At 41.7% G+C, this 25,699-nt stretch overlaps 1 protein-coding gene and 2 non-coding genes across 3 annotated transcripts; all 3 read left to right on the top strand.

Moving 5' to 3' along the window:
- The first annotated feature begins 15,282 nt into the window (after positions 1–15,282).
- RPL21 (ribosomal protein L21) lies at positions 15,283–19,029 on the top strand. Its single transcript, XM_026850224.1, has 5 exons — positions 15,283–15,412; positions 16,048–16,109; positions 17,166–17,278; positions 17,933–18,083; positions 18,893–19,029. The coding sequence occupies exons 1-5, from the start codon at positions 15,346–15,348 to the stop codon at positions 18,980–18,982; spliced, it is 483 nt and encodes a 160-aa protein (XP_026706025.1). The 5' UTR covers positions 15,283–15,345; the 3' UTR covers positions 18,983–19,029.
- On the top strand, positions 16,877–16,951 carry LOC113486978. The gene has a single exon (XR_003399685.1). It is a non-coding gene; the product is annotated as a small nucleolar RNA SNORD102 (small nucleolar RNA).
- Positions 17,338–17,470, top strand: LOC113487037. The gene has a single exon (XR_003399713.1). It is a non-coding gene; the product is annotated as a small nucleolar RNA SNORA27 (small nucleolar RNA).
- Positions 19,030–25,699: the final 6,670 nt, after the last annotated feature.

Here is a 25,699-nt window from a genome sequence, read left to right on the forward strand (position 1 = left end):
AGATGTGATCTCCCATACGCCCGCGGCCTGCGCTCGGGCTTTGCTTTTCTATTTTCTTCTTTCAGTGGTTGCGGGGTGCGTGCTGGCAGTGGAAGAATTTCCTTAACGCAAGTGCTGGACTGCTTCCAGGGAATGAGTTCCATTGCAGCCTGCAGAGAGCGGGTTGGCATAACTTGTAGCTAAAGGCAAGACGAAAAAACACAACTAAGAACGCTTTTGCCTTCTGTCAACTTAATCACTCTAATGCCATGCTAGCTCCAAAGTGACTTCTGACCTCCAAACAGTGGTTGTCTTGTCAAAGCTGTTCCTCTAGGGTCTCTCCCAGGAGGAGGGGGACGTGGAGAGGCGCACACCTATGAATTCCTCCTTTCTTTCCTTTTTTTTTTTTTTTTCTTTGTCTCTAGATTACCAGCTCTGTGGGTTTGGTGAGTCTGGGATTTGCCTACCTCAAACATCTTGAAAATAAAGCTGACCTGTTGAGTAGTACGTCAAGGAGGTGTCTACTTGGGAATTAGATGAATCACCTAGATATGCCTGTTTGTCTGCAGACTATAACGGAAATCTGGATGACTCGTTCGAGATGTTGATGTCTGCATTAAATAAGCCTAAAGCTAGCTAGCGTATGTCCCACCCTCTTTTTTTTTCATATATGGGAAGCATCTAGCAGATTGAGATGCATTATTATTAAGAATAATGTCTATGCACATAAGGCCTAGATCATAAACACATCTCTTCACTGTAAGAAATATATTTTTGTATCTATAACGTTAAATCATGATACTTTCTATGATCTTCAGAAGTAGACATTCTCTAGCAACTAATGAAATAGTAAGTTTTCCTTCAACTAAAACAAAGAACGTGACTTCAGAAAGTTTTATAACCAAACCCGATTGCAACCTGAAATATCCTCAAGCAATTCTTTTATATAATATCTGTGGTCTAGAAGTGTATATTTCAAAAGTATAGTATTTGAGAAAATGAATGCCTCGTGGATGACTACATTCAGAAACTGTTGCCACAGAAACCATGGGGGAGGACAGTATCAGGGGAATGAGAAAGAATAGAAACAAAAGATGTAGATTGGCCATTTATGTGCAAAAAAGCAAGGATGGGTATTTGGCCAGCTAGAAGTGTCAAACCTTCAGATATCCAGCAGTTCATCTCTGAAATGCAAGGCTGTAAGATATAGCTGCAATGTGACTCTTTACAGTATTAATCAGGCATGCTACAAGAGATAGCACTTTATAATCCAGAGTGGACAGTGTTCAAAAAATGACACGAGGAAAATAACGATAGCGTGCTGTCTCCCCGAAGCAAAAACACAAAAAGGAATTGCACTATTGCAGAAGCTTATGAGGTTCTCGGGGAGAATTCAGCTTGGAACCAATAACATGACATCAAGTGGAATGGTACAAGCCATAGAAACTGCAGGAATCTTGAAAGGCACTCAAATGGAAAGTCAGGATCACCTTGAAGTTTCTTCCTGCCCATAAATTAGAGGAAGAAGGCAAAATATACTTGGTGTGAGGTGCTCTTTCTGTCTGTAGTTCCAAGGGAAAAATTAGGTATAGTGGAGTATTGGACCACATTTCAAAAAGAGTGGGGGATGTATGGATATGCTGGCCTGCATGACAGGTGTGGGCTAATCATGGCTGGAGACTAAGCAGAGGAGCTGGGAAGATGCTAAATTAGTAACATATGGAGAGACTGGGGGGTTTTTTAAATGCCCTGTAAACTGAGGTGCTGTGTTATAAGCAGACTGAACCCATGCCACATAGAATGAGAGGAAATACAGAATCACCTTCTATACCATCAACCATTAAAATGAGGTAAAATATGAGGAAACAAGACAATTGTAAATTATCACCTCATTGTCATCATTAAGCCCTTTGGGGTGATTTGAATTATTCACAAATTAAGTATTCCAGGTATTTGACCAGCTAAGGAAGAAGGGTGGATAGACCAGGATTGTGCATATATTTGTGTACACTTGAGGAGACAGCTTTGAAAGCAGTTACAGAGTGACTGTAATGCATATGGCTCAGCATGGTAACTAGCCCTGTCTGAGAGAAGGTATCAGTCATATCTTGTATCGCTGGGGAGAGACAAGATCCACCTGACAAAATGCAACAAGACCATCTTTGCCAACTAGCTAACCAACCTGATGAGGAGAACTTTAACTAGGAACAAGGAAGTCTCTTGATCACAGACCCTGGATTTTGGGGAAATTTCAGCCTGCCTGACATCTGCTACAAGCACCGCACATCAGAATACCAGCAGTCAAGGAGATTTCTGAGACATCAAGGATAACTTCTTGATATTGGCTGGGCCAACCAGGTGTTATCTGCAGCTGGATCTGCTCCTCACTAACAAGGAAGAACTCGGGGATATGGTAATTAATGGCTTGGTTATCAAAGCCTGGGCCGTAGTGACTGAGGAGTGGAGTTCATGATCCTGTGAGGGCTGAGGAAGGAGAGCAGCAGACTACAGACCCTGGCTTTAGGGGAACAGACCAGTTTATTCAGGAAACTGGTAGGTGGGATCTACTTAACAGCAGCTCCAAAGGGTAAAGTTGCTCAAGAAAGCTGGCAGGAGAGCACAAGGATCCTCATACAGAGAAAACCAAATAGATGTATTTGTCATTTCAGTAATGAGAGAGCAAAACCAATGACCTGTGAAGAGAAAAAGTGTGGCTGAATGGGAAATTAAATTCAGGCTGGGGTTATCATAAGACCTGTGTAGTTTGGTAGATTCATCCCACTCAGGTACAGTGTGTTTTAGTAGAGGCATAAGTAGAGTCACTTAAAAATACGGTGAGCAGATCACATCTGCAGAGGGGCTGTGTTGTGGAGAGCAGTGACTGGAAAGACATCAAGAGCTAACAGGACAGCAAAAATTAATTTCCAGTCTAATGCTATTGTATAAGCAAATAATAGAATCCTTGACTATAACCAGGGATGTGGCAAATAGGAAGAGGTGCTATTTTCCTTCTACATATGGCATTGGGGAGAGTTTTGGGAGTCCTGCACTAGCCTCTGGCGGTCTTCTTGTCAAAAGAATGCTGAGAAATCATTTGAGGTTGGAGAAAATTCTTTGCATGGAGAGACAATCTGGTTTATCAAAGAGAAGACTGGAAGGTGACTACAATGATCTTTAATTTGCACAGTGAGAGGTGTAACAAGAAAAATACCTATAAACTGAAATCAGACAAAATTAGAAATTATGCACATTCTTTAGCAGTGGAAATTATTAATGGTTGGAATATGCTGCCAAGAAAAATGGCACATCTGGTATCTCCTAAGGGCTTTAAAGAATAGATGTTTTTTTCACAGAAGTACATTAGTTGAACAGATAGAATTAATTCCCTGCCCTGAAAGTCTCTGAGAGTGTAGTTGTTATTACATAGCATCTGAATTACTATAACACCTAGAAGCACAAGTCAGAGGCCAGAGTGCTTCACCTCCTTAGTTGCTACTTAAGACATTAAGAGAAAGCCTCATTCTGTCTTCTGAAGAACTTATACTCTGAAAGTACAGAGGCACCGATAGACACAGAGAAGCAAAGAGAAAATATAACAAGTGTAAGCTGCTGCTGCTCATCTTGTGCCTCTCCTTGTTTCATAAACTCGTGGTTTGGCAGGTGCCCAGCTTACTCTGGGGTGTGTGGGTAGGTTGGCTTTAGAAATTGAAGAGTAGGCATGGTACAGGTATGTTTGTGCCTGTATCATCTATCTGTAACTACAGATGGTTTTGCTGAGTCTGGGCCATGTCAGGTTTTTATTAATGCTGCTTGACAACAGAATTGGTCCCATCAATCTATTTACCCCTCTGCTAACCAGTCAAACCACCAACTGGTCGGACTATTGCTGCAGTATCTGAATGCAGAGGTATTGCATCTGTTGTTGGACTAGTATACATAGGATGATAATTCAGGTGGATTGGGACCTCTGGAGGTCTCCAGTCCCATCTTCTGCTCATAGCAGAGTCAGATCTGAGGTCAGAAAGGTTGCTCTCTGTATATATACCTCTTTACTTGTTCAGGAAATTCTTAAATTTAGATCCAGACATGATAGCAGGCGGTTTGCAAGAAAACTATCTGAAGTCACTATCTGTATTTTAATTGACACATAGCCCAGTGAAGGTCATCCACCATTCTCATGATATATTAACCAGCCTTGCTATGGAAATGCACCTTACTTTGTGGGCAACAGGCGTTGCAGGATTTGTGCAATGAGGTAATAGAGAATAAGACATAAAAGAAATTTTCCCCAGCTTGTATTTCATAATTCCAAGAAAACCTGAAGCTGCATCCAATTATACAGAACTGGAATCTTAACACATTACTGGAGTGAAATTGGATCCTTCTGGGGAACAGAAGAGACAAACAGGAAATATATTGGGCAAGTCATATTATATCAAACCATCTTGTACTGACTGACAAGTAGTTAAACATATATATTGGTAGATTAATCTTTGAAAATTATGTTGATGATACATTTTCAGAAAATACAACTATTTTCATAACAATTGTGCATGCTCTCTGGGAGCCGTGACAGGGCGGTGATGGTAGACTAACTGGATATGTGAGGGTCTGAGCAAGTAGTTAAACAAGTAATAAATTTTATTCATAGGTTCAAAAGAATAAATTCTCTCTTAGTTGTAATCATAAGCAAGAGAGTACTAAATTATTATCACAGAAAACTATACAAACTGTAAAATGATGATACTGTAATTGTACAACAAATAAATCTTACGTATTCCTTAGCACTTTTCATCAGTAAATCTCAGGATATTTTACAAAGAGGTGTGAGAAATAATCATTATTAGATCAAATCTGTAAACAGAGTAAATTAGGTGAGAGTTCTCTGACAGGGTGAAATTTGCTCATGATTATTTTTCCCTTACACCATTTTGGAAGACCAAAGCTTTTCTCAGTAAGGGTGTTGGTTTTTGTTGGTTTGTGTTGTTTTTTGTAAAGCAGAGGGTTGTATTTGTTTCTTACAGAGTTCACACATGGGGATATTTTGATACTTTCATTTTCACAGCTCAGCTGATACTGGGTGTCTTGCCATATATATATAGCTGGAAAACAATTAACCTGTTATTATACAAAGGATTATCAGCATCTGAAAAGTTAAAAGAGAAAATAAAAAGTTTTATGCTACTAAACTGAATAGAAATTGCTACCAACAGCACTGAAAATATACATCAGTTAAGAGAGCTATCCATTAAGACTGTAAAATATAAGAAATCAGTTGTGTTGAAAATAACAATAGATTTCTAACCTGTTATCACTGTTTGAGTCTTTAGACTCCTAAAAGCAGGTGGAATCCTAACTGAAAATAAAGTTATAGTTCTTAGAAAAATAGTTCATTTTCAAAGTGCTGATTCTTTTGAAAAATATTGTATTCTGCAAGAGAAACGTGTATAGTTTGGGTCTCAGTGATCTTGATATGAAAGTACACGAGCAAGGCGCAAATACACTAACTGTGGTTTTAGACATTGTTCTGGACAGAATCTTTTGGAAAAATAATGCCACAAGTTTATTTAGAAACAAGAGGTTTTAATATTGTAAGACTTTCAATCATAAAAACTTCTGTTAAAAAATGAATGGCTTTGACCCTTCATACAGTTACAAGGGAAACCAGTGTATCAGTAACTCCAGTTTCTCCTTAGTATGAAAACCTCAGGAACCAGTGACAGTGCTCTAACGCTAAGTTGAAAAATCCATTACTAGGGATGAGAAGCGCAAGACGCTTCTTCAGCCTCTGTGTTCTCTACCAGAATACCAAGCAAGATAGATACTGCAGTCAGCAAGATAGTATTTTTGTGATCTTCACAGCAGTTCTCCAAAAGCAGGATTAGCTGTCATGTAATAACAACAGTGACGCACAATATGACAACAGGCAGCCTCCAGGTGAAGAGTCTTTGTATCATTACAGACTCCCCCACTAATCAGTTCTCTACTGTACCAAGATATAAAGGAAGCTGAGAAGCAATATGTAAAAACAGCATGCAAATAGCTACGCAGTGGAAAAAATTATCAATAAGAGGTAGAAAAAAATACTGGAAGCAGCTTTGTGGAGATAATAAAATTGCTAAGGAGCATTTACTGTTAATAGCCTGTGTTTTTCATGACACTAATGGGTGGTTAATTATTTTTATTTTAATTGAAATGTATGTCACAGTTAGCAATATTTTGTGCTTCCGCTGATCTAAAGCTGTTGTTCCAGTGCATGTTGCAATCAGTTCTCAAACAATGCCTTCTTTGTCAGCAATACAGAAGTAGAATGATTTTGGTTTCTTCTCTTGAAAGATTTATATTCTGGAAAACTCACAGTTCCCCTCTGTACTTGCAGATGGTCAGTTAAATATTCCCATCTGGTTATACTTATTTTTTTCTAAAAATTAAAAAAAAAAAAAAAAAAAAAAAAAAAAAACAAAAAACCCCACCAAACTCAACAACCCAAAACAACCAACCAACCAACCAACCACAGGTTATTGCCTGAGCAGCAGAACTAGTAAAGCTCAATTTCATATGGATTTGTGCCCTGTGTCTTTACACTGCATTAACACAGCCATTACCTCTTTGTCCCATATGGCCTCGTTTCCTCCTTCCATTTCCCCTGTGATTTAATTTCCTCTTTTCCCCCTGCAGCACTACTACTTGCCATTTGCCCTCTATTTGTTTTTCTCTGTTTTGCCCTTCACCTGCACTGCCTCTCCCCCTTGGATAAGCTGTGGCTGCCTTGGAGCAGCACACGTGCTAATTAGCTCACATTACTATTTTGCATATTCCATGAAGAACTCCACAACATTTCACAAATATTAATGAATTGATTCTTACCAATAACCCTGCTCCATAAACATGCGTTATTATTCCTATTATACATATGGGAAAGTTCGTCTAATTTATCCTTGTTTGGTCGTAGCTTGGTCAAGTTTATCCTTCTTTAATTCTCCATTTAATTTCATTTCTCCTTGACTGACCATTAATTTGTTCTTTTCTGTCGGTAGTGTTTGTTCAGAGCAGCTGTTGTCTCATTGACAGGAGTTGTCAGAGCATAACCAACTCCCATTATTTTATTGCAAGCCTTGTGATATTTGATAGTTCCCTTGCAACCACAGTTCCTGGGTTCAGGTGATGAGGATTACTTGAGAAATTCACCTTTTGCTTATTCTAAGAAGTTTATGTCTCAGTAAACTAGAAAACTGAAAAATGTGATGGCAGGACTGAAAATGTTAAAAACAGGGTGAAAATAAAAACACATGTATTTTTGAAAAATATGACTATTTTAAAGCATCTGTACCTTGTGGTGTCACGGAGTCTGTCTCGGGTTCATTGAAGATACTGGTATGTGTAAGACTGCAGAAGCTACAGACCATTTTCCATTTAGGAAAAGAGGCTGGCCTGCAAAAAGCAAATCACTCAGTGAAGGCCGACATGTTCTGACCACAAATTCAAACTCTGCTAAAGCACCTAGGAAAGCATGTATAATTGGAATGATAATCACATGTGAAATGCTTTAATGCAGAGAACAGTGTGCTTTTTGCTCCTGTAGTTTCTGTATGTGATTCTGCCTTCCTTTTTTGTTCAAGAGGCTATGAAAGCAGGATAGGATTTTCTTTTAACATCCAGAAGATATGTAGAACTAGACTAAGACAATAATGTTTCCTGAAAGATGGTTACAATCTGCTCAGTACTTGAGTTTGCAATAACTGCTTCCTTCATGCATTATTAAAAAGACCATTTTATAGCACTATTAAAATAATAAACATTCCACTTTGTCTTCATGTATTCATACAGAAAAACAAATTTAATTTGGGATAGTTTGAAGATATTGTTACTGGAATTCAACTAAGTAGAAAACATTCCTATACTTGAAATAAAACCAGCAGTATTTTATATAGCCCATTCCTTCCAGCAAGGTTCTTTACCATTTTATAAGCAATTAAAAACAATTATGTTAATGGCTCTGATTAGAACAATTAATGAGAAATGCAAATGGCTATCTGAGATGCCAATATGCTAATGCAATGCCATAGAGTATTTATAGAATAGAGAATGATTCCACACACATAGGGTGTTGCATCCATCAGGCATGCTGCCTTTTTAAACTATAGCACCTGATGTTGAGAAGTGAAATCACAGACTTAAAACAATTTTTGGCATCTATAGAGGTCTTTAGTCCAATCACCTGCTCAAAGCAGGTCCAGATAGATCAGGTTGCTCAGGGCCATGTTGAGTTTTAAATAGCTGCAAGCATGTGAATTCCACCATCTCTGAGCAACCTGGCAGAGTTTTTGACCACCTTTACTTTAAAAACTTTTTCATTATCTTGAAGCAGAAATTTCCCATGTTATAACTTCTGTCCATTGCCTCTTGTCCTTCTACTGTGTACTCCTGAGAAGCATCCGTGTCCACTTTCTCTGCACCCTCCCATGAGACAGTGGAAGAGAGGTACAAGACCTCCTTTTTGTCTGCCAGCTGAGCAAATTCAGCTCTTTCACCACCTTCTATGTCCCAGCACTTCAGCCCCGTGACCATCTTTGTGGCCCTCCACTGGGCTTGCTCCAGTATGTCCGTGTCTTTTGTGTCCTGGGGAGACCAGAACAGGATGCATACTCCACATGTGGCCTCACAAGTACTAAAAGAAGAGGAAGAATCCTCTGCCCTGCTGGCTAACCTCTTGCTAATACAGTCCTGGATGTAGTTGACTTTGCAACAAGAGCATGTTGCTGTCGTCCACCAGGACCCTCAGGTCCTTTTCAGCAAAGCCCGTTTCCATACAGCCAGCCCTCAGCCTGTCCTGTTGCACGGAGTTATTCCAAACCAAGCACAGGACTTGGTGTTTGCCTGTCCTGAACTTTGAGGTTCCTGTCAGCCCGTTTCTCCAGCCTGTCTCAGTCCCTCTAAGTAGCAGCCCTCCCCTCCAGTGATTTGACCGCTCCCAACAATTAGGTATCATCTGCAAACTCACCTGAGGATTTGCACCCAAAAAATTGTTTTGTAATATAGTTTCAGTGAGATTTCATCAGTTCAAACTCAGTGTGCCATTACTTTTCATATGTATGATACATCAGCTATTACATTCCAGCAGCAAAACTTATATTCAGATCCACTTAAATCTAACCTCTTTGCCCTCCAAAGTTAAGCCTGTCTTGAAAAACCAATTGGCATAGGTGGAGCTTCTGTTAAAAATATACTTTATAGTGAATAAAATAGTCACATGCTTGAAATCAGATAAGGAAAAGGTCAATTAAGTCTGACCCTCACCAGTCTGCAGTTTTTCTTAGAGTATATTTGTTTTGCTTTGCCCAATCTATTTTAAAGTGATTAAAGGCAAATTCTGTCCTGTTTATTCCTTGTAGACAAAAATTCTTTGAAAACACTGGAAGTTTTGGCTGAGCAAAATCATCAATACATAAGAACTGACTTTGTGCCACTGAAATCACCAAGATGCCTGCCATTGCATGAGTGTTAGATTAAAAAATTGTCTCGAGTTCCCAGCTAGCAGGTTAAGGACAAGCATTGAAACATTTACAGCCAGCAAAAAAAAAATTGAACCCAAGGAGATCCATGTTGTGTGAACTGTGATCATCTTCAGTAGTAACAGGAAGTATCTCAGGAATAATTGGTGCAGAGTAACTAAGCTAACTGGGACTGTTGTGTACAAATCCGATCACTGATACTCGCGAGATGCATGGGGTGGGAGCAAATGCACAGAGCCTGCTGTGTCTGGAGGCTCCAAGAGCCTGGATTATTTAGCTTAGTAAAATGAAGGTGTAAAACAGCTATTTGTCAGTGTAAATAATTACAGGAAAAGGGCAAGCATTGTTGTTCTTCCAGCTATAAGTACACATAAGATCAGACATAAACAAATGAAAATAGCAGTATGTTCCTAATCATTAAGACAGTTATTTCTTAAACTGTAGTTGATAGCTCCCAAGAGGGCTAGCAAAGGGCTTGAGGGGTATTATGAGAGATTGGATTTTTTTAAAGTATGTTATAATATTAGTTCTATACTTATATTCAATACATTATCAAAAGAAATCCCCCCCTAGTCCTCAGATTATGGAGATTTACTGCTGGCAGTAGCTCAGTTCCTCCAAAAAGTATCTGTAATTACAGCTGTGTCAGCCAAGGAGTGGCAAATCACCTTTAGTCAAGGTGTCACACAGTGACGTTGATGCTGACAATATGAGGAGCTGCTTGTTCCTGGCTAGATGGGTTGGACACAGGGAAGGTTACACAGGGACAGGTGACCTCAAAAAAGTAGTAACACTTATAAGAAGTTTGAGAAAACTGCATTATTGAAACCAGTTCCCTGAGAAGCCACTCAGTAAGGGAGGAAAGGGACACTAATTCATTAAAGGGCATTAATTAATTTCAAAAATTAAGTTTGATAAATGGATTGTATTATTTGGTACATCTGAGAAGCTGCTCATGGTAACATAACAGCTTTCCTGGAAGTTGATGATGATTTCTGTATGGTCAGTAATGCAGTGTTCACTGAGGTACATATACAAGTAGAATGCCATGTTATTCAAATAAGCAGTTGAATGACAGAACTTGTTCAGTATTTCAGATTTTATGTGGCAGTTGAGATAATGATGGAAAAAAGGCCATTTGTTTGGCTTCAGTATCAATCTACCTACATCTAGTAACATTTTGAATTAGCAATTAATATATAAGTAATATTAGCATAACAAAAACTTTCACCCATGTGTAATGTGCTGGGCCCCATCACAATTCTTGGTCTATACAGTTTTTGCCTTTTAATTTCTCTCAGAGGCACACTGTCATTATTTTCCATTCCTCTCTCCATGGAACACTTCACTGGCATCAGCATCAGCCACCTGTACTCTGGCACTTTTGTGATTCCACTGTGAGCCCATTCAAGGAGTTTGTCTGTAGTCATTTTTGGAAGGTGATTGGTTGCTTAGACACAAATTTTATTCATTTTAACTCCCATGAAACTAGGCTCAGGCTTATATTTACAGAATGGGCTTTCTGAATGAGGAGTTGAACTGACTATCGGAGATAAAATGGTTGTTAGAGCTAGAATCATTGGCAAGCTAAAGAGTCCATGAAAGGGGACAGAAGCACGACTCTTGCCACATGACACGATACTTTTGGAAAGCATGAACAATGGAACAACAAGGTCATCTTAAGAGGTGACACAGATTACTTTGGTCAGTAACTTTTTGATCAAAAGCCCAGAGTAGATGCTGTGCTTCTATGGATGGGAGCCTGCCATGGGGTAACCAATTAACTTCAGAAGTTTGATTTTCAATTTAAACCCTTGGTTTTGCAGCATTATCACCTGAGGAACTGCAGATTTCAATCCTCTTTATTTAACACCTATTCTGTTATTTCTGTTCAAGTTTTGCTCCAGTCATAATCAGCTATCTTTTTTTTTTTTTTTTTCCCCTGTAATGAATGCATTACATGAGACACAGGAGACCTACACCCTAATGAAGGGGAATATTTTTCATTTTTCACCTCAGAGCCCTTTACAAATTCTCATTAATTTAAATTCCCTCCACACCCCTGCTGAATAACCTAACACAAATGGAATGTCACACTCGAGATCTCTGTGTGTATCACTTAGTCCTCTGAGCGTAGGAGCGAGCCAGATCCCACTGAGCTTTAAAATTTCAGTGAAGGATTCCTGACAACCCCATGTGCAGAATCGTCATAGCACATTTGTTCTTTAGAGAGAGCTGTCGTCCAGACAGATGCTGCAGAGAAGTGTCAGAAAAAAAAATATGGCTCTCCCAGAGAAGATACCAGAACCCTGACTATGGGAGCTTGGGGACTGGAAATACTTTCTTTAGGCATGGTACTTTCCACTCTGAAAAACAAAGTGATGTTTATCTCATCCCCACTCCCCTGACTTCTAATGAGCCCTCCCTTTCAAGCTCCTTTCCCCAGCAACTTTTGAATTGGTTCCCATTGAAGTTGCTTTCCCTGTCTTGCTCTACCTCCAAGCAAGGGAGAGTAGGAGGGAAACAGTCTATCATGGTGTAGTAAGATTTCCAGAATACATTAATGGGTGGAGCACCAGCCTGGGACCTTCCTGGGGTTTTAGATCTTCATGTTAAGCTAGGCGTTGCCACTCGCCTTCACCCGGCTTGAGGATGTGGTGCTTCTGAAGCAGAACCAGATGTGGTGTTTGCTCTACAGCCTAGGAGAAATTGGAATCTGGATCCTACAGCTGCAGTTTGATCAAGGAAGAGCAGTTTAGGCTGGTTTTCTGAGGAGATGAGACACGGCAGTAAGTCTGGAATGTAGAGGTGCCAGTCTCCCCCACATCTGCTTGGTTGCTAGCTTATTTCCAGACCAGAACTCACCCCACAACTTGTGCACCTTTATCTGCTAGAGACAGCCATTATTCAGTAATCCTTTTGTGAGCAACATACAAAGGCTCTTCAGTGTTCAAGCGCTCTGTAGGCCACAGTTTTGGGAAAATGTGTGTCAGATGTTGGTAGATAGGATGGACTGATGGACTTCTGGATCAATCCCAGCAGCATGCCCTGTGAATGATTCAATGGAGACAAATTGTGAAACATGGACTGTTTTGCCCTTGCAAATCTCATGAAGTTCAACAAGGCCAAGTGCAGGGTCTCACGCTTGGGTCGAGGCAATCCCATGCACAAATACAGGCTGGGTGATGAATGGATTGAGAGCAGTCCTGTGGAGAAGGACCTGTGGGTATTGGATGAAAAGCTAGATGTGAGCCAGCACGTGTGTTCGCAGCTCAGAAAGCCAACTGTATCCTGGGCTGCATCAAGAGAAGCGTAGCTAGCAAGTTGAGGGAGGCAATTCTCCCTCTCTACTCACCTCTTGTAAGACCTCACCTGCACAACTGCATTCAGCTCTGGGGTCCCCAGCACAAGAAGGACATGGGCCTGATGGGAGTGAGTCTGGAGGAGGCCACAAAGATGACCAGGGGGCTGGAGCACCTCCCTTATGAGGACAGGCTGAGAGAGCTGGGATTGTTCAGCCTGGAGAAGAGAAGGTACCAGGGAGGCCTTGTAGTGGCCTTCCGGTACTTAAAAGGGGCTACAGGAAAGATGCAGAGGGACTCTTTATCAGGGAGCGTAGTGATAGGATGAGGAGTAATAGTTTTAAACTGAAAAATTCAGATTAGATGTATGGAAGAAATTCTTCACTGTGAGGGTGGTGAGACACTGGCACAGGTTGCCCAGAGAAGCTGTGGCTGCCCCCTCCCTGGCAGTGTTCAAGGCGAGGCTGGACGGGGCTTTGAGCAACCTGGGCTAGTGGAAGGTGTCCCTGCCCATGGCAGGGGAGCTTGGAATTGGATGACCTTGAAGGTCCCTTCCAACCCAAAGCATTCTATGATTCTGATTCTTTGAAATTAGCTAAATGATGATCCTGGGAATGCTAATCAAGGTAAATTTTATGAATAAAAACATTACAGAAATTTTTAATAAATCTGTTATGCAATTTATCCAGGTAAAAAATGTAGCAAATCCTGAATGTCTGTCTTGGCTTCAAATAAAGCAGAGTTCAATTAAGTACACAGTTACTGCTCCCTTATGAATTACAGACATGCTTTTTATGTGGACATGAGTTTCAGCATGTGGAGTTTCTTCCCCATTCCTTCCTGCTCGATGTGGTGATTTGCCCTTTATGTAAATCACTGGCAAGAATAAGGCATTCAACTCACTAAAAATGCCTGTCTTCCTTTATTCAATAGTGCCTTTTAGGATTTGGCTTCCTGTCTCTCTTTGCTCAATATCCTCCCTGAAATCTATCTGTTGCCAATACGCTTCCCATGTCTTCACGCTTGCAAAAGTTTCACGGTATCTAGGCTGAATGAGTATCAAATGATAGAGATTTTCTTTGTGTAGATATCAGGTGCTATAAACTCTAGATTTTCATGGTGCGGAGCTGAAATACAGACATGTTTTTCTAAATATAACACTTTATTCCAAGAGATTTTGTGTGGAGAGAAGGCCTCTGTCTGTGGTAACATGCCCTGCCAGCCAGCTTTGCAGGCAGAACCTGATAGTGTATTTAACCCCACATATCCATGCTTGCGACCCATAAATATTAAACTAGCTTTAATATGATGATAGAAAGGGCTTAAGATTTGCAAGACAACATTAGAATAACTGTGAAGTTAGTCAGAGGATCAAGTATGTTTTTATTTGCCTCTTTAAGGAATCATCCCTCCTCTGAATTAAGTAAGTGTTTCTTTCATTCAAAACAAAAATTCCTGCAGTAGGGCAACTTCTTGCTGAGACAAGTTTTGAACTGTCCCTGCCTGTTTAGCTAAGGGGAAGGAGGCCCTCTTTTGATTCACCCCTGCCTACAATCAGCTTCCCATGATGATTCCTGTCTGCTCTAATACTGACGATGCACAAACACAATGAGTCACTCCATCAGCTCTGGAAGCTGCTCACCAGTCCGCTTCATTTTCAGGCACCACACAGCTGATGCAACCTGTAGCAGTATAAAGGCTCTTTGTTCATAATCCGTACTTTATCTCTGTGGAAACATCTGCCACACAAATTACCGCGGCCGCCGGCGGGAGGTCAGGGGCTGGGGAGCGGCCCTGTGCAGGCCGAGTGGCTGGGGCAGCTCCCCCAGATAGGCTCCGCAGTAGGGAGCGCCGGGTGCGGCGGGACTCAGGCTTCGCTAATGTGGCTGGCACCCCAGTCGGGCCGCGGGGTGTGTGCGCCGTGTGTCAGATGTAGTAGCGGTTGATAAATGTGGTAGTGGAGATCTTGCTTTTTGGGTGCCTCGTGAAGAGGGTGAGGGAGTTGGGCTTACTCGGCCTGGAGCGAAGGTGTCTTTGGGGGTCACCGAACAGCACCATGGTCAAGAAGATGGATCCTGGTGCTTGGCGGGGGCACGTGGCAGGAGCGCGAGACAGCTGGCTTAAGTAAAGATGAGAAGCTCAGGTTGGATGTAAGGGAAAAGTTTTTCATCATGAGAAGAGACAGGCCTCCAAACAGACCTCCCCGGGGAGGCTGAGCAGTAGTCTCCATCCTTGGAGGGCTTCAAGACCTGACTGGACAAAGCCCTGGCCAGCCTGGTCTGATTTCACAGTAGACCTTGTTTTAAGCAGGAGGTTGAGCTAGGTGACTTGCTAGCATCCATTCTAGTCTGAGTTACCCTGTGGTACTATAAATACTGTTTTCTATGATTGTCTAAATTAATAACATTGCTTTAATTGACCCAGTAATTTGGAAGTGGTGTCATAAAGACTTGATTTTTCTGAAATGTCTGAAAATACCATAAGGCTGATTTCTAGTGAAGGAACTACTAGTTCTGAATAATTTGTATTCATTTTTACAGTAATCAGCCAAAATGACGAACACAAAGGGAAAGAGGAGAGGGACACGTTATATGTTCTCAAGGCCGTTTCGCAAGCATGGTGAGTATACCTTGTAGTAAGAACACTGTGTTAAATCACTGACCTGCTGGATGTCAACAGTCCCTAAGTAGCAATTGTAGAACATGGCTTGTGTCATGGGATTTCTGACAAGTTGGGTGAAAAGCTGTAGAATGATACTATGCACTAGAATGATAGTATGCTCTCAGCTCTTAAACTTATGCGTTGTTACTCATATTGCTTGACAGTAGTAACAATGCTAATTTTGTCAGTGCTTGAAAATTAATTTGAAGGTGAAGAAAATATTTCAAGTTACTTTTAAAATGCACAGCTTTTTACCTCTTAGCAATGAGTGGTAATAACAGCAGTGTTCACAGTGAAGCAGTAAATGGTAAATGCCTTTTCAGCTTCTGCATTAGGAATAAGATTAAAGCTGTAATTTTTCCTGAGTTAGTTGGATTTTTGTTTTTTTTTTTCTTTTAATTGGGAGCATGTGTAGAGGTAATTACTGCTTAAAAAAAAGATGGTTTGGTTTCTCAGTTTTGTGGTTTTGAAATTGAATTTAAATTTGAGGTATTTAAGAAAAACTGTCAAATGCATGATCTGTGTGTCCCCCACCCCATTCTGTATGTGAAATTGTGGGCTTCATAAGTATCCAAATTTGTATCTCTTAACAGGAGTTGTCCCTCTGGCTACGTATATGCGCATTTACAAGAAGGGTGATATAGTTGATATCAAGGTACTTTCTATAATGCTACATAATTTAAAGCTAAAGCAGTATAATCCTTTTCAGTTTCCAGTAGTTTTGGGGGGGGTTTGTTACTCAGGTTGTGTGTCATACTTGGTGCTCACTTTTGAAGCAATACTGGAATAATAGTGATATTGAACCATTGTCATGTGCTAGTTTATGTGGGTTTTTTAATATATATAAAAAATATTTTTTTTCTGTGCTTTGTTTCTGTGTTCAGATGAAAAAAGGTGATGAAGGATACCCTATTTAGTACTCCAGTTGGAGCCTACTAGCACTACTTTCACAGGAACCCCAGCTGTCATTTTAGTGAATGTTCTGTTTTGCCTGACTTGCACCTGCTATTCAGAAGAGCAATAGTTTATGGTGGTGTAGCTGATAGTTATGTCTGTATCATTGTAGGACTGTACTTAAAATATGGAGTGGTGATTGTGAAGCCACATTAAAACTAGAAAACAAGAAATAAAAGTAAGGGTACATCATATATATTAATACAGGGAAAAAAGTGAAGCAGGGTTTTCCATCACTTGGTATTTTCTAGAACTTGTACTTTAAAATCAACTGTACTTTTAAAATTAAGTTGTAGCAAACCTGAAAGCCTTTCACCAAGGATTCCTACTTTGGTTGAATCCTTTAGTTTCATTTGAAATGCAGAGTTTTCTTAACAGTCTTTTTGAAGATAGTGTGTAATTTGCTTGTTTGTTGTTTGACTCTTGGAGAATTGCACTGTTCAGAATTAACACTTCTTGACACACTGGAGCTTGATGATGATTGTCTCATGTGATTGCTTGCTGAAAGCAAAGTGATCGATCATTTCACCGACGCTGAAAGCAACCAGAATTGTCATAACAAAATTTGGTAGTCTTCAGATAGAAAAGGCATGGTTATAAATTCTAAGGTACGAATAAAATAGGGATATTTTAAAATCAATCTCCAGTAATTTAAAATACATACTTTAAATAGCTTCTGAAAGAAAAGTCCTTGATGTTGCGCTTTTGTTTTTTCCAGTTAAAGTTTACACTTTATTCTTGTTTTACCTTTTAACAGGGTATGGGTACTGTTCAAAAAGGTATGCCCCACAAGTGTTACCATGGCAAGACTGGAAGGGTGTATAATGTTACTCAGCACGCTGTGGGCATTATTGTTAACAAGCAGGTTAAGTAAGTAATGAAATTGCATGTATTGAAACTTGGTATTTGGAAAAGTTGATCTGTAATTACACCCTCCTTTCACTTTGCCAGTTAGACAGTTATTGTCTTGATTGGTCATTCAAGGTGGGTAAAGCGTATATCCTTTTTATAACCCAAACAAATGATGCTCATTTGTCTTGGATCCTGTCAGAGGAAACAGTTTTTATTTTTCTGAGCAGCACTTAATGATGTTACCTAATGGGGATTTTCAGCAAACTTTCGCATCGGTACTGAAGCCCTTTTAAAATATTGATCTGTAGCTGTATTCAGCTGGATTTCGTACAGTCTAGTGAGCAAAGGGCAATTTGTTTGGGTTTTTTTCTAGGAACTGGATTGGAGTACAGTGGTAGTACAATTTTTTGCTTTTATGCTACAAGGTTAAAATTGTATGTTCTCCACAATCTTGATCTGAAATTGTCAGTGCATTGTTATATATTAATAAGCTTTCAGTTATATAAGTTATGTCTGATTTGCATCTGCAGCAGTGTATTTTGAGTGGTTGCCCTTTAAAGAAAAATTACCTGTAATTGAGCTTATGGAGTTACTTATGTAAGGGCTGTAAAACAATCTTTGAAGTCGCCTTTTTTCAAGTGCAGTAGGGTAAAAACTGATTTCTTTTCTTAGGGGCAAGATTCTTGCCAAGAGGATTAATGTGCGTATTGAGCATATTAAACATTCCAAGAGCAGAGACAGCTTTCTGCAGCGTGTGAAGGAGAATGAAAGGAAGAAAAAGGAAGCAAAAGAGAAAGGCATTTGGGTTCAACTGAAACGTCAGGTAATATTTTTATTGTAGTTGACACATTGTTGATTGAGTTTACCAAAGAAAAGCTAGAACCAAGCCAGTTGAGTAAAATGTTTTCTTCCAAAACAACAGTGTTATGCTGTAAACTGAGCTCTTTCTGTCTGTCTTTGAAAAACAAAAGCAAAAAAACCCCACCACACTTGAATGAAGCTGCCTACATCATTCTGAGAAATCCAGGGCGCGGGCAGATTGTGTTTGAGGTGTCTTTGCAGTCCTATTGCAGGAGATGACTTTTTTTTCAGAGTAGAGTGGCAGCATCAGTGTGTCTGCACTGTCAGATGTGCTTGGTGCCTGAACAGAACTGCACTGCTCCTGCGTGGAAACTGTAGCCTGGGCCATGAGCAAAGGAATGGATGCTCCCTGTTGTGTTGCTGATCTGCAGTGGAATCTCTCACTGATTTCTGGCATCAGTGTTGTCTTTGGCTTAGTTGCATGTAGCTACAGCAGTTTCTGTTGTAACCCTGTAAGAAAAGAATGAATAACTAGAGTTTAGAGAGGAGATAATGGCTGTTGCCTGTGGAACTGCAGAGTAGGTCACCTCATGTTAATTTGCATTAGTAAATTGCAGAGGGTAAAGTGTAGTTTTTTTAATTCAGCAGTGAAAGTCAAGCACACTTTCTAGCAGATCATTTTCTTACTGCTATTTGAATCAAATTTTAAAGAGACTAGGAATGGTAAAACTGCTGTAATGTTTATATAATAATGTGTTAAATGGTCATCAAAATTAATTTTCTGTAGTTTTAGTGCTGTGAGTTTTCTTAATTTTTTCTTTCTCTTTACAGCCTGCTCCACCAAGAGAAGCACACTTTGTGAGAACTAATGGCAAGGATCCAGAGCTGCTGGAGCCAATTCCCTATGAATTCATGGCATAATGCACATTTAAAAAAATAAATTAAAGATCTGGTTTTGGACAAGTGTATGTGATTGTGGTTGATTCCTTTAGATTTTTGGAACAGATGCTTTAGAAACCTTTTCATTTATTGAAGTTTGGTTATTTAACTTGTCTTACATGGCACTTGGTCATTTAAATCATCTGCAGCTTTCACTGATCAGTTTAGCCATTTGTTTAGACCTCAAATCCTGGGAACACTGAAATTTGCTAATGCTTAGTGATGATCATGAGGTAATAAGAGAGGACATGGAATATTTCAGCAGCAAACTAAGAGCATATACCAAGAACTGTAAAGTGTCACTTGAAGGTTTAATTTTTTTGTGGGAAAAGATAGAACAGGCTTCAGATTTCATTGATGCAAGCTTCTGGCTGAGGAGCCTGAGATTAATACCAAAGAATTGTGAAAACAGTTTTTGAGAGCAACCTCTTGAGAAATGGCCATGGGCAGATTTTGGTATTTCACCATTGGAACCTGTTAAAGAAGGATTCTTAAAACATCCCCAAGCCAATAAGTGTTCTTCTGAAATAGTAGTTAGGAAACAAGGCTTTAATTCCAAAACTTGCTAAAGAACATCTTCAGTCAACTAATAACCGATGCTATTTTTGTGAGCTTTGAAACAATGAAGCTTGCTAAAGAAACTGCTGAAGGTAACCTGCTCAGTTAGCTTTTAACATGCATAAACCCAACCTTAACAGTGTTGCAGATATGGTTAAATAATACTTTACTTTTCTAAGTGTGATGTAAGGCATTGCTTAGCTACCTCAAGTTAAGTGACATAAAACTGTTGTCTACGTGTAGAGAAACACTAGAGAAGCTTGTGACCTCAAGAAATTTGTCGGTATTGACTTGAAAATACTTGAATAGTCAAATTACAGGACGGGCAGTAGGCTTGGCAGTCCGAAACTGAGAGGGGATGAGGTTTGCTTTTTCTCTTTATTCCGAAGCATCTTAAGCAGAAGAGTTAAAGTGTGTACTGATTGCTTATAAATTAAGAGATTAATTCTTGTTTGTATCTACCCAACATTCAGTTGTGGATGTTCACATTCTCATGGAATGTAGTTTATGGATGTTGAAGTCATTGTCTGGCTTAGCCTGGTATTTTAGGGTGACAGGCTTTAGGCGCTGGAGGCTCAAAGTCCAATGAGCAGATACTGTGAAGTTTCTCCACGTTCCCATCTCAGAAGATGGAGTGGGCTCTGTGGTTGGAATGGCTTTGGAAATGTCTTGAAGATGGAGCAAAGCTTAGGCATTGACAGACTGATACATAACAGTAGTATTGACACCATGTGTACTGGACATGGAGTGCACCACCATCTGAAGCAAGGCTGATGAATCTTAAAATTTCTCTGTTGCAGCTTATACCCTTAGCTTTTATGATGAAGTGGGGTTTTCTTGGAGCAGCTAGATCTGTATACTGAGCCTTAAGCCTTTAGTAGCTGCTTTGGCTTGTGGATTTTCACAGCAATTTAAAATGGGTATTTGACTCACTAGATAAGCATCATTTTCCATTAGGCTTTGCGTCTGAAGGAATTAAGTGGGAGGCTTTATTTGGTACGATCTTTGGTGGTATTTTAAATTTTCTTCTGCATGTTTGCTTAAGTTACTTTGGTTCTGTGTTTGGTTTGTACTTCTCAAGATTGCAGTGGATTAGCTGGAGCATCATGATGAAATGGTTAACAGTAACTGTAAGTGGTAGTTCTAAACTTGAGTTTATTTTCAACAATTTGGAATACTAAGACTAGACAGCATACAGTGGTCTCATTAAAGAGCTGTACTTCTAGAGACACTGTGTATTGTAGCAGTTTTCAATTTATTTAGTCTCAGTGTTTTTAAGGTCGCTATACCGACAGTAGATGCTCATAAGTGCATATTTAGAAGTTGTGTGTGGGCTGGGAGGAGAAGGAGGGAATGCTTTCCTTGGTCAGGATTCCCAGAGATGGCTGAAAATTGAACTGGGTTTGTACAGGAAGAGAACAGCCTTTTTTTGGTTTTGTAATGTTTGAAAACAGGACACATTAACTAAGGTTTAACCTGTCTTGGGTTTATAGACATTATATGTTAGTTGCTCTAGGTGCAGCGGTGGTTTTCCTGGTAATCTCAGGTTTGCAGAACCACAGCCCAGATACTTACAGATCTCAGTATCTGCGACTGAAGTTTGCTTCTCGTGTGTTCAGCTGTCCTGTTTTTGCACAGTCCTGATAAGAGGGAGGTCTGTGAACTAAGAGAAGTTGTTGAAGAGCTACCTGTCAGGACATCTTCAGTCATGGAACTAGTGTCTAAATTGAGATGCATCCTTCTTGATAGCAAGCAAATAGTTCTAGGTGTATGCAGAACTTGCAGATCTGTGAGGGAAGGGGGTTTTTTGGCAGTTGAGCCTTTCGCCCCTCTGGGCGGAGGAAGCATGTTTCCTGACAGTGTTTGGAGTTGTGAGTTTTTCTCCCCTTCCACTTGCTGTGGAAGGGGTTTTACACATAAGCCACAAACTGTAACCAGTTCTCTGCGGTCCTGTTCTGCGGCTGTTCCTAGCAAGCAGAACCTTGGACCGAGCATGCCAGCCACAGACTAGGTATTTCCACGCTGTGATGGTTGAATTTTGTTTCGTTCATGATACTTTGAATTGTGAAGAACTGTGAAATCTGCAAAGCTGTAGGTTTCCCATATAACTGGACACACCTTGAGTTAGCAAAATCCAGGAATCTCTAGTTTAAAAGCCAGTTTTGCAGGAGTTAACACTAGCTGTCTTCCAGTCCCCCTTAGCACAGAGACTTCATTAATTCCAGATCTGGTGGACAGGCTGTCCCTGTACAACATGTGGGGAGTGAAGTGCTTATGGATTAGCACAAGCCGTTATGTTTCAGTTTAGTGTTTTGTCTCTGTTCCATGAAGCCTAATTAGGAGGTGGAGGCTGAGCTGTCTCCTCCATTCCAGGTTTTACTGTTTCAAACCATTGCAGCTGGTTCCCTGCCAAAGGCCCTGCCAAAATTTCCAGTTGTCTCTTGGAGAAGCAGCTAGAAAGCTGCCTTCTGAACTGTCAGCTTTGTTGGTTTTAGCATATTAGTGACACAGAGGCCTGAGATTTCCTGAGGGCCATGTAGGCAGTGTAAGTGCTAATATTGTGTGTGGCCGGGAAGGTCAGTGAAAGGACGGGAGGAGGAATCGTGCCTGTGCAAAGGGGCTGCAGGCTGCAGAGCCCGGGTGGGTGCAGGGGATGTGCAGAGACTTCCAGCCTCATTCCCAGGGGGAGGCAGGTAGGCAGCTGCCCTGAGGATGTACAAAAAAACTCATGCTTTTTTAATCTTCCCGTTGTATGTATCAGATGGGGGAAACAGTCCCAGTGTTCACTCCCACGTGAACCCCTTCTCGGTGCAGTCCTGGACTCAGCATGTTTGTGGCCCTCATAGACAAAAGAGTGGCTGGCATCCCAAATGCAGATGCTGTGCTGGCGTGTCCTGACTGGCCCAGAGGATGCCAAGAGCTGTGCAGACACCTGCCAGAGACTGTGATCCTCCCCGTTCAGCACAGGCAGACAGGCTCCCTCTGTACTTGAAAAGTGCAGTGGATTCTTGTAACTCAGGGTGTGTGGTGAAAAGATGTGGTTAAACTGGGCTCATAATTGCCTGGTAGTACCTCGTGACAAAGGGGTGTGGATAGTATCTCTCACAGTGCAGGGGGCACCCTGTGGCTGCAAATGGTCTCCTTGCATGGGAAGAAGGTACCGGCAACCACTGATTCTGAGGGTGGTGGTAAGGAAGACAGATTATGAGCATTTGAGGTCCATGTATCTGCCTTAGTGGATGTACTACCAAAGTCTGTATAGGAATAAAATGGTAGCTGCTGGGATTTACATAGTCACAACTGCCCTGGCTCAAGTGTCAGGTAGGGATGTGGCTCCCATCAGCAGCACCCATACAGGTCAAGAACCCAGAAAATACAACTCTGGTTGAAGTTGCTGATTCTACTTTTCATTATTTGGAGGAAGAGGCTTCAGGTCATAGCCCCTAGGCCCTGACTCACCTTTTTTGTCTGTGCCCATTCCAAACTGTTTTGCCATTGACCTGCAGGAATAGGGGAGTGTAAGGAACAGTTGCAGTCTTGAACATGGGCTTGTGTTCCTGAAAGTTCATAGTGGAGCGGTGAAGCCATGCTGGCTCACAGCAAAGGTTGCCACCAGTGCTTCTCTACATGGAAAAGCTTTGTGCCTGCTGCTTCTTATCTCACGTGGTCCTGCCAATCTTAAGCCCAGAACTTCTAGCTAAGTCCACAACATCAGCAAAGACTCCCAGGAAAACATCGTGCATGTTGTTTCTTACAGAAGAAATGATCTCCAGAGCTCTCAGGATGTCCTCCCTGCCACAGCTGCAAGAATAAGCTATCTACTCCCCCAGATACCTGCTGTTTAATGTTACCAGAGCTTGGAACAGGAAGAAGAGTCAGGCAGCACCATGGTGTCCCTAGGACTCCATGTGAGAACCTGAGTGCTGCTGCTGTGAGAAAGAGGATAGTGATGGACCATAGAGATGGTGGTATGGGTCATCTGCATGGAGTGGGTGAAAGTACAGCCTGGCACTTCCAAGTAGGGCCTCCAGCTGAGAAAGGAAAGGCTCCTTGTAATAGCTTGGAGGCCCATACATCCCAGGATTGCTTAGTCAGAGGATGGGGGACCTGATCTAAGCCCCCACATGTGAGGAATCTGAGCACCAACTGCTTCAACCTACTGAGCTGCTCCTGTTGCACCAGAGTAGCTGTTGATGGAGAAACAGCTCATTGCTCCCTGGAAATTAATTCTTTCGCAGGGTTTCCTACTTGTGTTTGTGCACTGTCATCTCTCTGCTTAACCATCACCTTTTGCCCTTTCGGGGTGCTCTCAGCAGCAGGTGAGGCAGCATGAGCTCTACAGTTGCCCAGAAATGGGGAGCCCTTCAAGTTTTAGGAATGTTGGTTGTTTAATGCTACTGCTTTCACAGCTCAGCGCCTGATAATCATCTGCCTGGAATGGACTCATTTCAGTAGTGTTCTTCCAAGGGCATTCTGAATGTATTCTGATAGCTCTTTTGTAAAGAAATGTGTAAAAATAGCCTGTGTTGGCACTGTGAGCAAGGCCAAAGACAAGTGGTCTCATGACAATAGGAGCAGATGACAATAGCATGAACCTCTGGAAACCAAAAGCTCTTAGCGATAAAAGAGAAATTTTGTTTATGGGAAAAAAAAAAAAAAAAAGGCTCACTGGCATGGGGGGAAGCAAAGTAGAAATTATGGAGGCAATCAGTTTTTGAGGTTAAAAGTGGCCTTGATATTACCGGAGGTGTTCTTAGACACTAGAGTAACACAAATAATCAACAGCACTTCTTCCACTGTGCTTTTCTGCAGGCACTACTTTTATTGGTGTTAATTAGCATGGTCTTAACTACTGTGGAGTGTGTGTAACCCTTCAGCAAAGAGCAGTGTAGAATCATCATCAGGTAGAACATTTCTGGGGCACCCAGGAAGAATCTTTAAACAGGGCAGAGCATGCTCTGGGTGGGTGGCCAGTCCTTTGGCTACTATGGCGTGCAGAGCCTGAGCTGTGCCCCTGCTGCCAGCACAAACTCTGCACCCGTGGGAAGCAGGGAGCAGTTCTTCCCCATCCTTGTCCCCACACTGATGAAGGTTCACTTTCCTCAGGAGCATCTGGTCTCTGGTAGAGCAGAGCTGGAAGTTTTACTCTGCTGCCTTTGTTTTGAGTTTTCATGTCACTAGAGGGACTGGGGCTGAGGATGTCCAAAGAAGCACAGAGCACGTTGGGTACCTGGGCTCTTGCATGGCCGTCAGGAAAAAGAGGGAGGACAAGAAGAAAGTGAGGAAAAACATGACTTGTCATTGCATGCATTATCTGAGAATGCATTGAAGGGGAAGAGGATCAAGTGCAGCACCCGTCAGTGCGCAGCCCTGCCGCTGCCGAGGTTCAGCCCAGCAACCCGGGCTGCTCTTGGGCGTCAGCCCTGCAGCCGGGGCCGCAGCTCCCGCCGTGGCTCCGTTCCCCCGCGCTGCGGGGCTGTGAGACCACAGACCCATCCCCCTCCTTTCGAGTATCAAGCCCCTGGCCTCCTCCATGTTGTTTCCTGCTGGCTTGTGTTTTATCCCTGATAAAAATAAAGCAGGCCCTGAATGGGTTATTTATCTTCCAAACACTTCCATGCTTGTAAAGCAGCCTGCTGCCGAAGCAGTTTTTTGTGGGAGCCAGGGCAACGGTTTGCAGAGACTGAGGCATCCACACAACTTTAGCAGGTTTGAGGCTCATTTAACAGCAGCCTGTGGTGGAGCATCTTTCTTCTCTGAAACTTTCTTCCACTTTAAAAGACCAGAAGGCCCTAACACAGACCTCAAAGCCCTGTTGGAGCACTTTGGTTTCAGGGTTGGCTGTTGCTTGATCCACAAGCTGGATTTCAACACTGACAGTGGAGGGATGTGTCCAGGTATGGGGAACACAATAGTCTGAAGTAAAAGACTAAATAATTTCCTTTCTTTCACGACTCGAGTCCCTTGCTGCAGGAGGGGTGTGTGAAGCAGGGGCCTGCTGCAGTGGTGCGGGGTGTGGCTGCGCACCCTCCCAGGCACAGCGCGACTTGCGCTGCCCTCCCCCTGCCTCGGGCGAGGGTGATGCGCGGCAGATGCTGCCCTGCCTGCCCGCTGCCTGCCCGCTGCCTGCCCGCTGCCTGC

The sequence above is a fragment of the Athene cunicularia genome (genome assembly GCF_003259725.1).
Source record: "Athene cunicularia isolate RWA chromosome 1 unlocalized genomic scaffold, athCun1 chr1_part1, whole genome shotgun sequence".
NCBI lineage: Eukaryota > Metazoa > Chordata > Aves > Strigiformes > Strigidae > Athene > Athene cunicularia.

Excerpts from the sequence above, each read along its gene's own strand:
- RPL21 (XM_026850224.1), top strand. The coding sequence starts at position 15,346 with ATGACGAACACAAAGGGAAAGAGGAGAGGGACACGTTATATGTTCTCA. Across the intron at positions 17,279-17,932 it reads ATTGTTAACAAGCAGGTTAA|GGGCAAGATTCTTGCCAAGA; the intron begins GTAAGTAATGAA and ends TTCTTTTCTTAG. Across the intron at positions 18,084-18,892 it reads GGGTTCAACTGAAACGTCAG|CCTGCTCCACCAAGAGAAGC; the intron begins GTAATATTTTTA and ends TTCTCTTTACAG.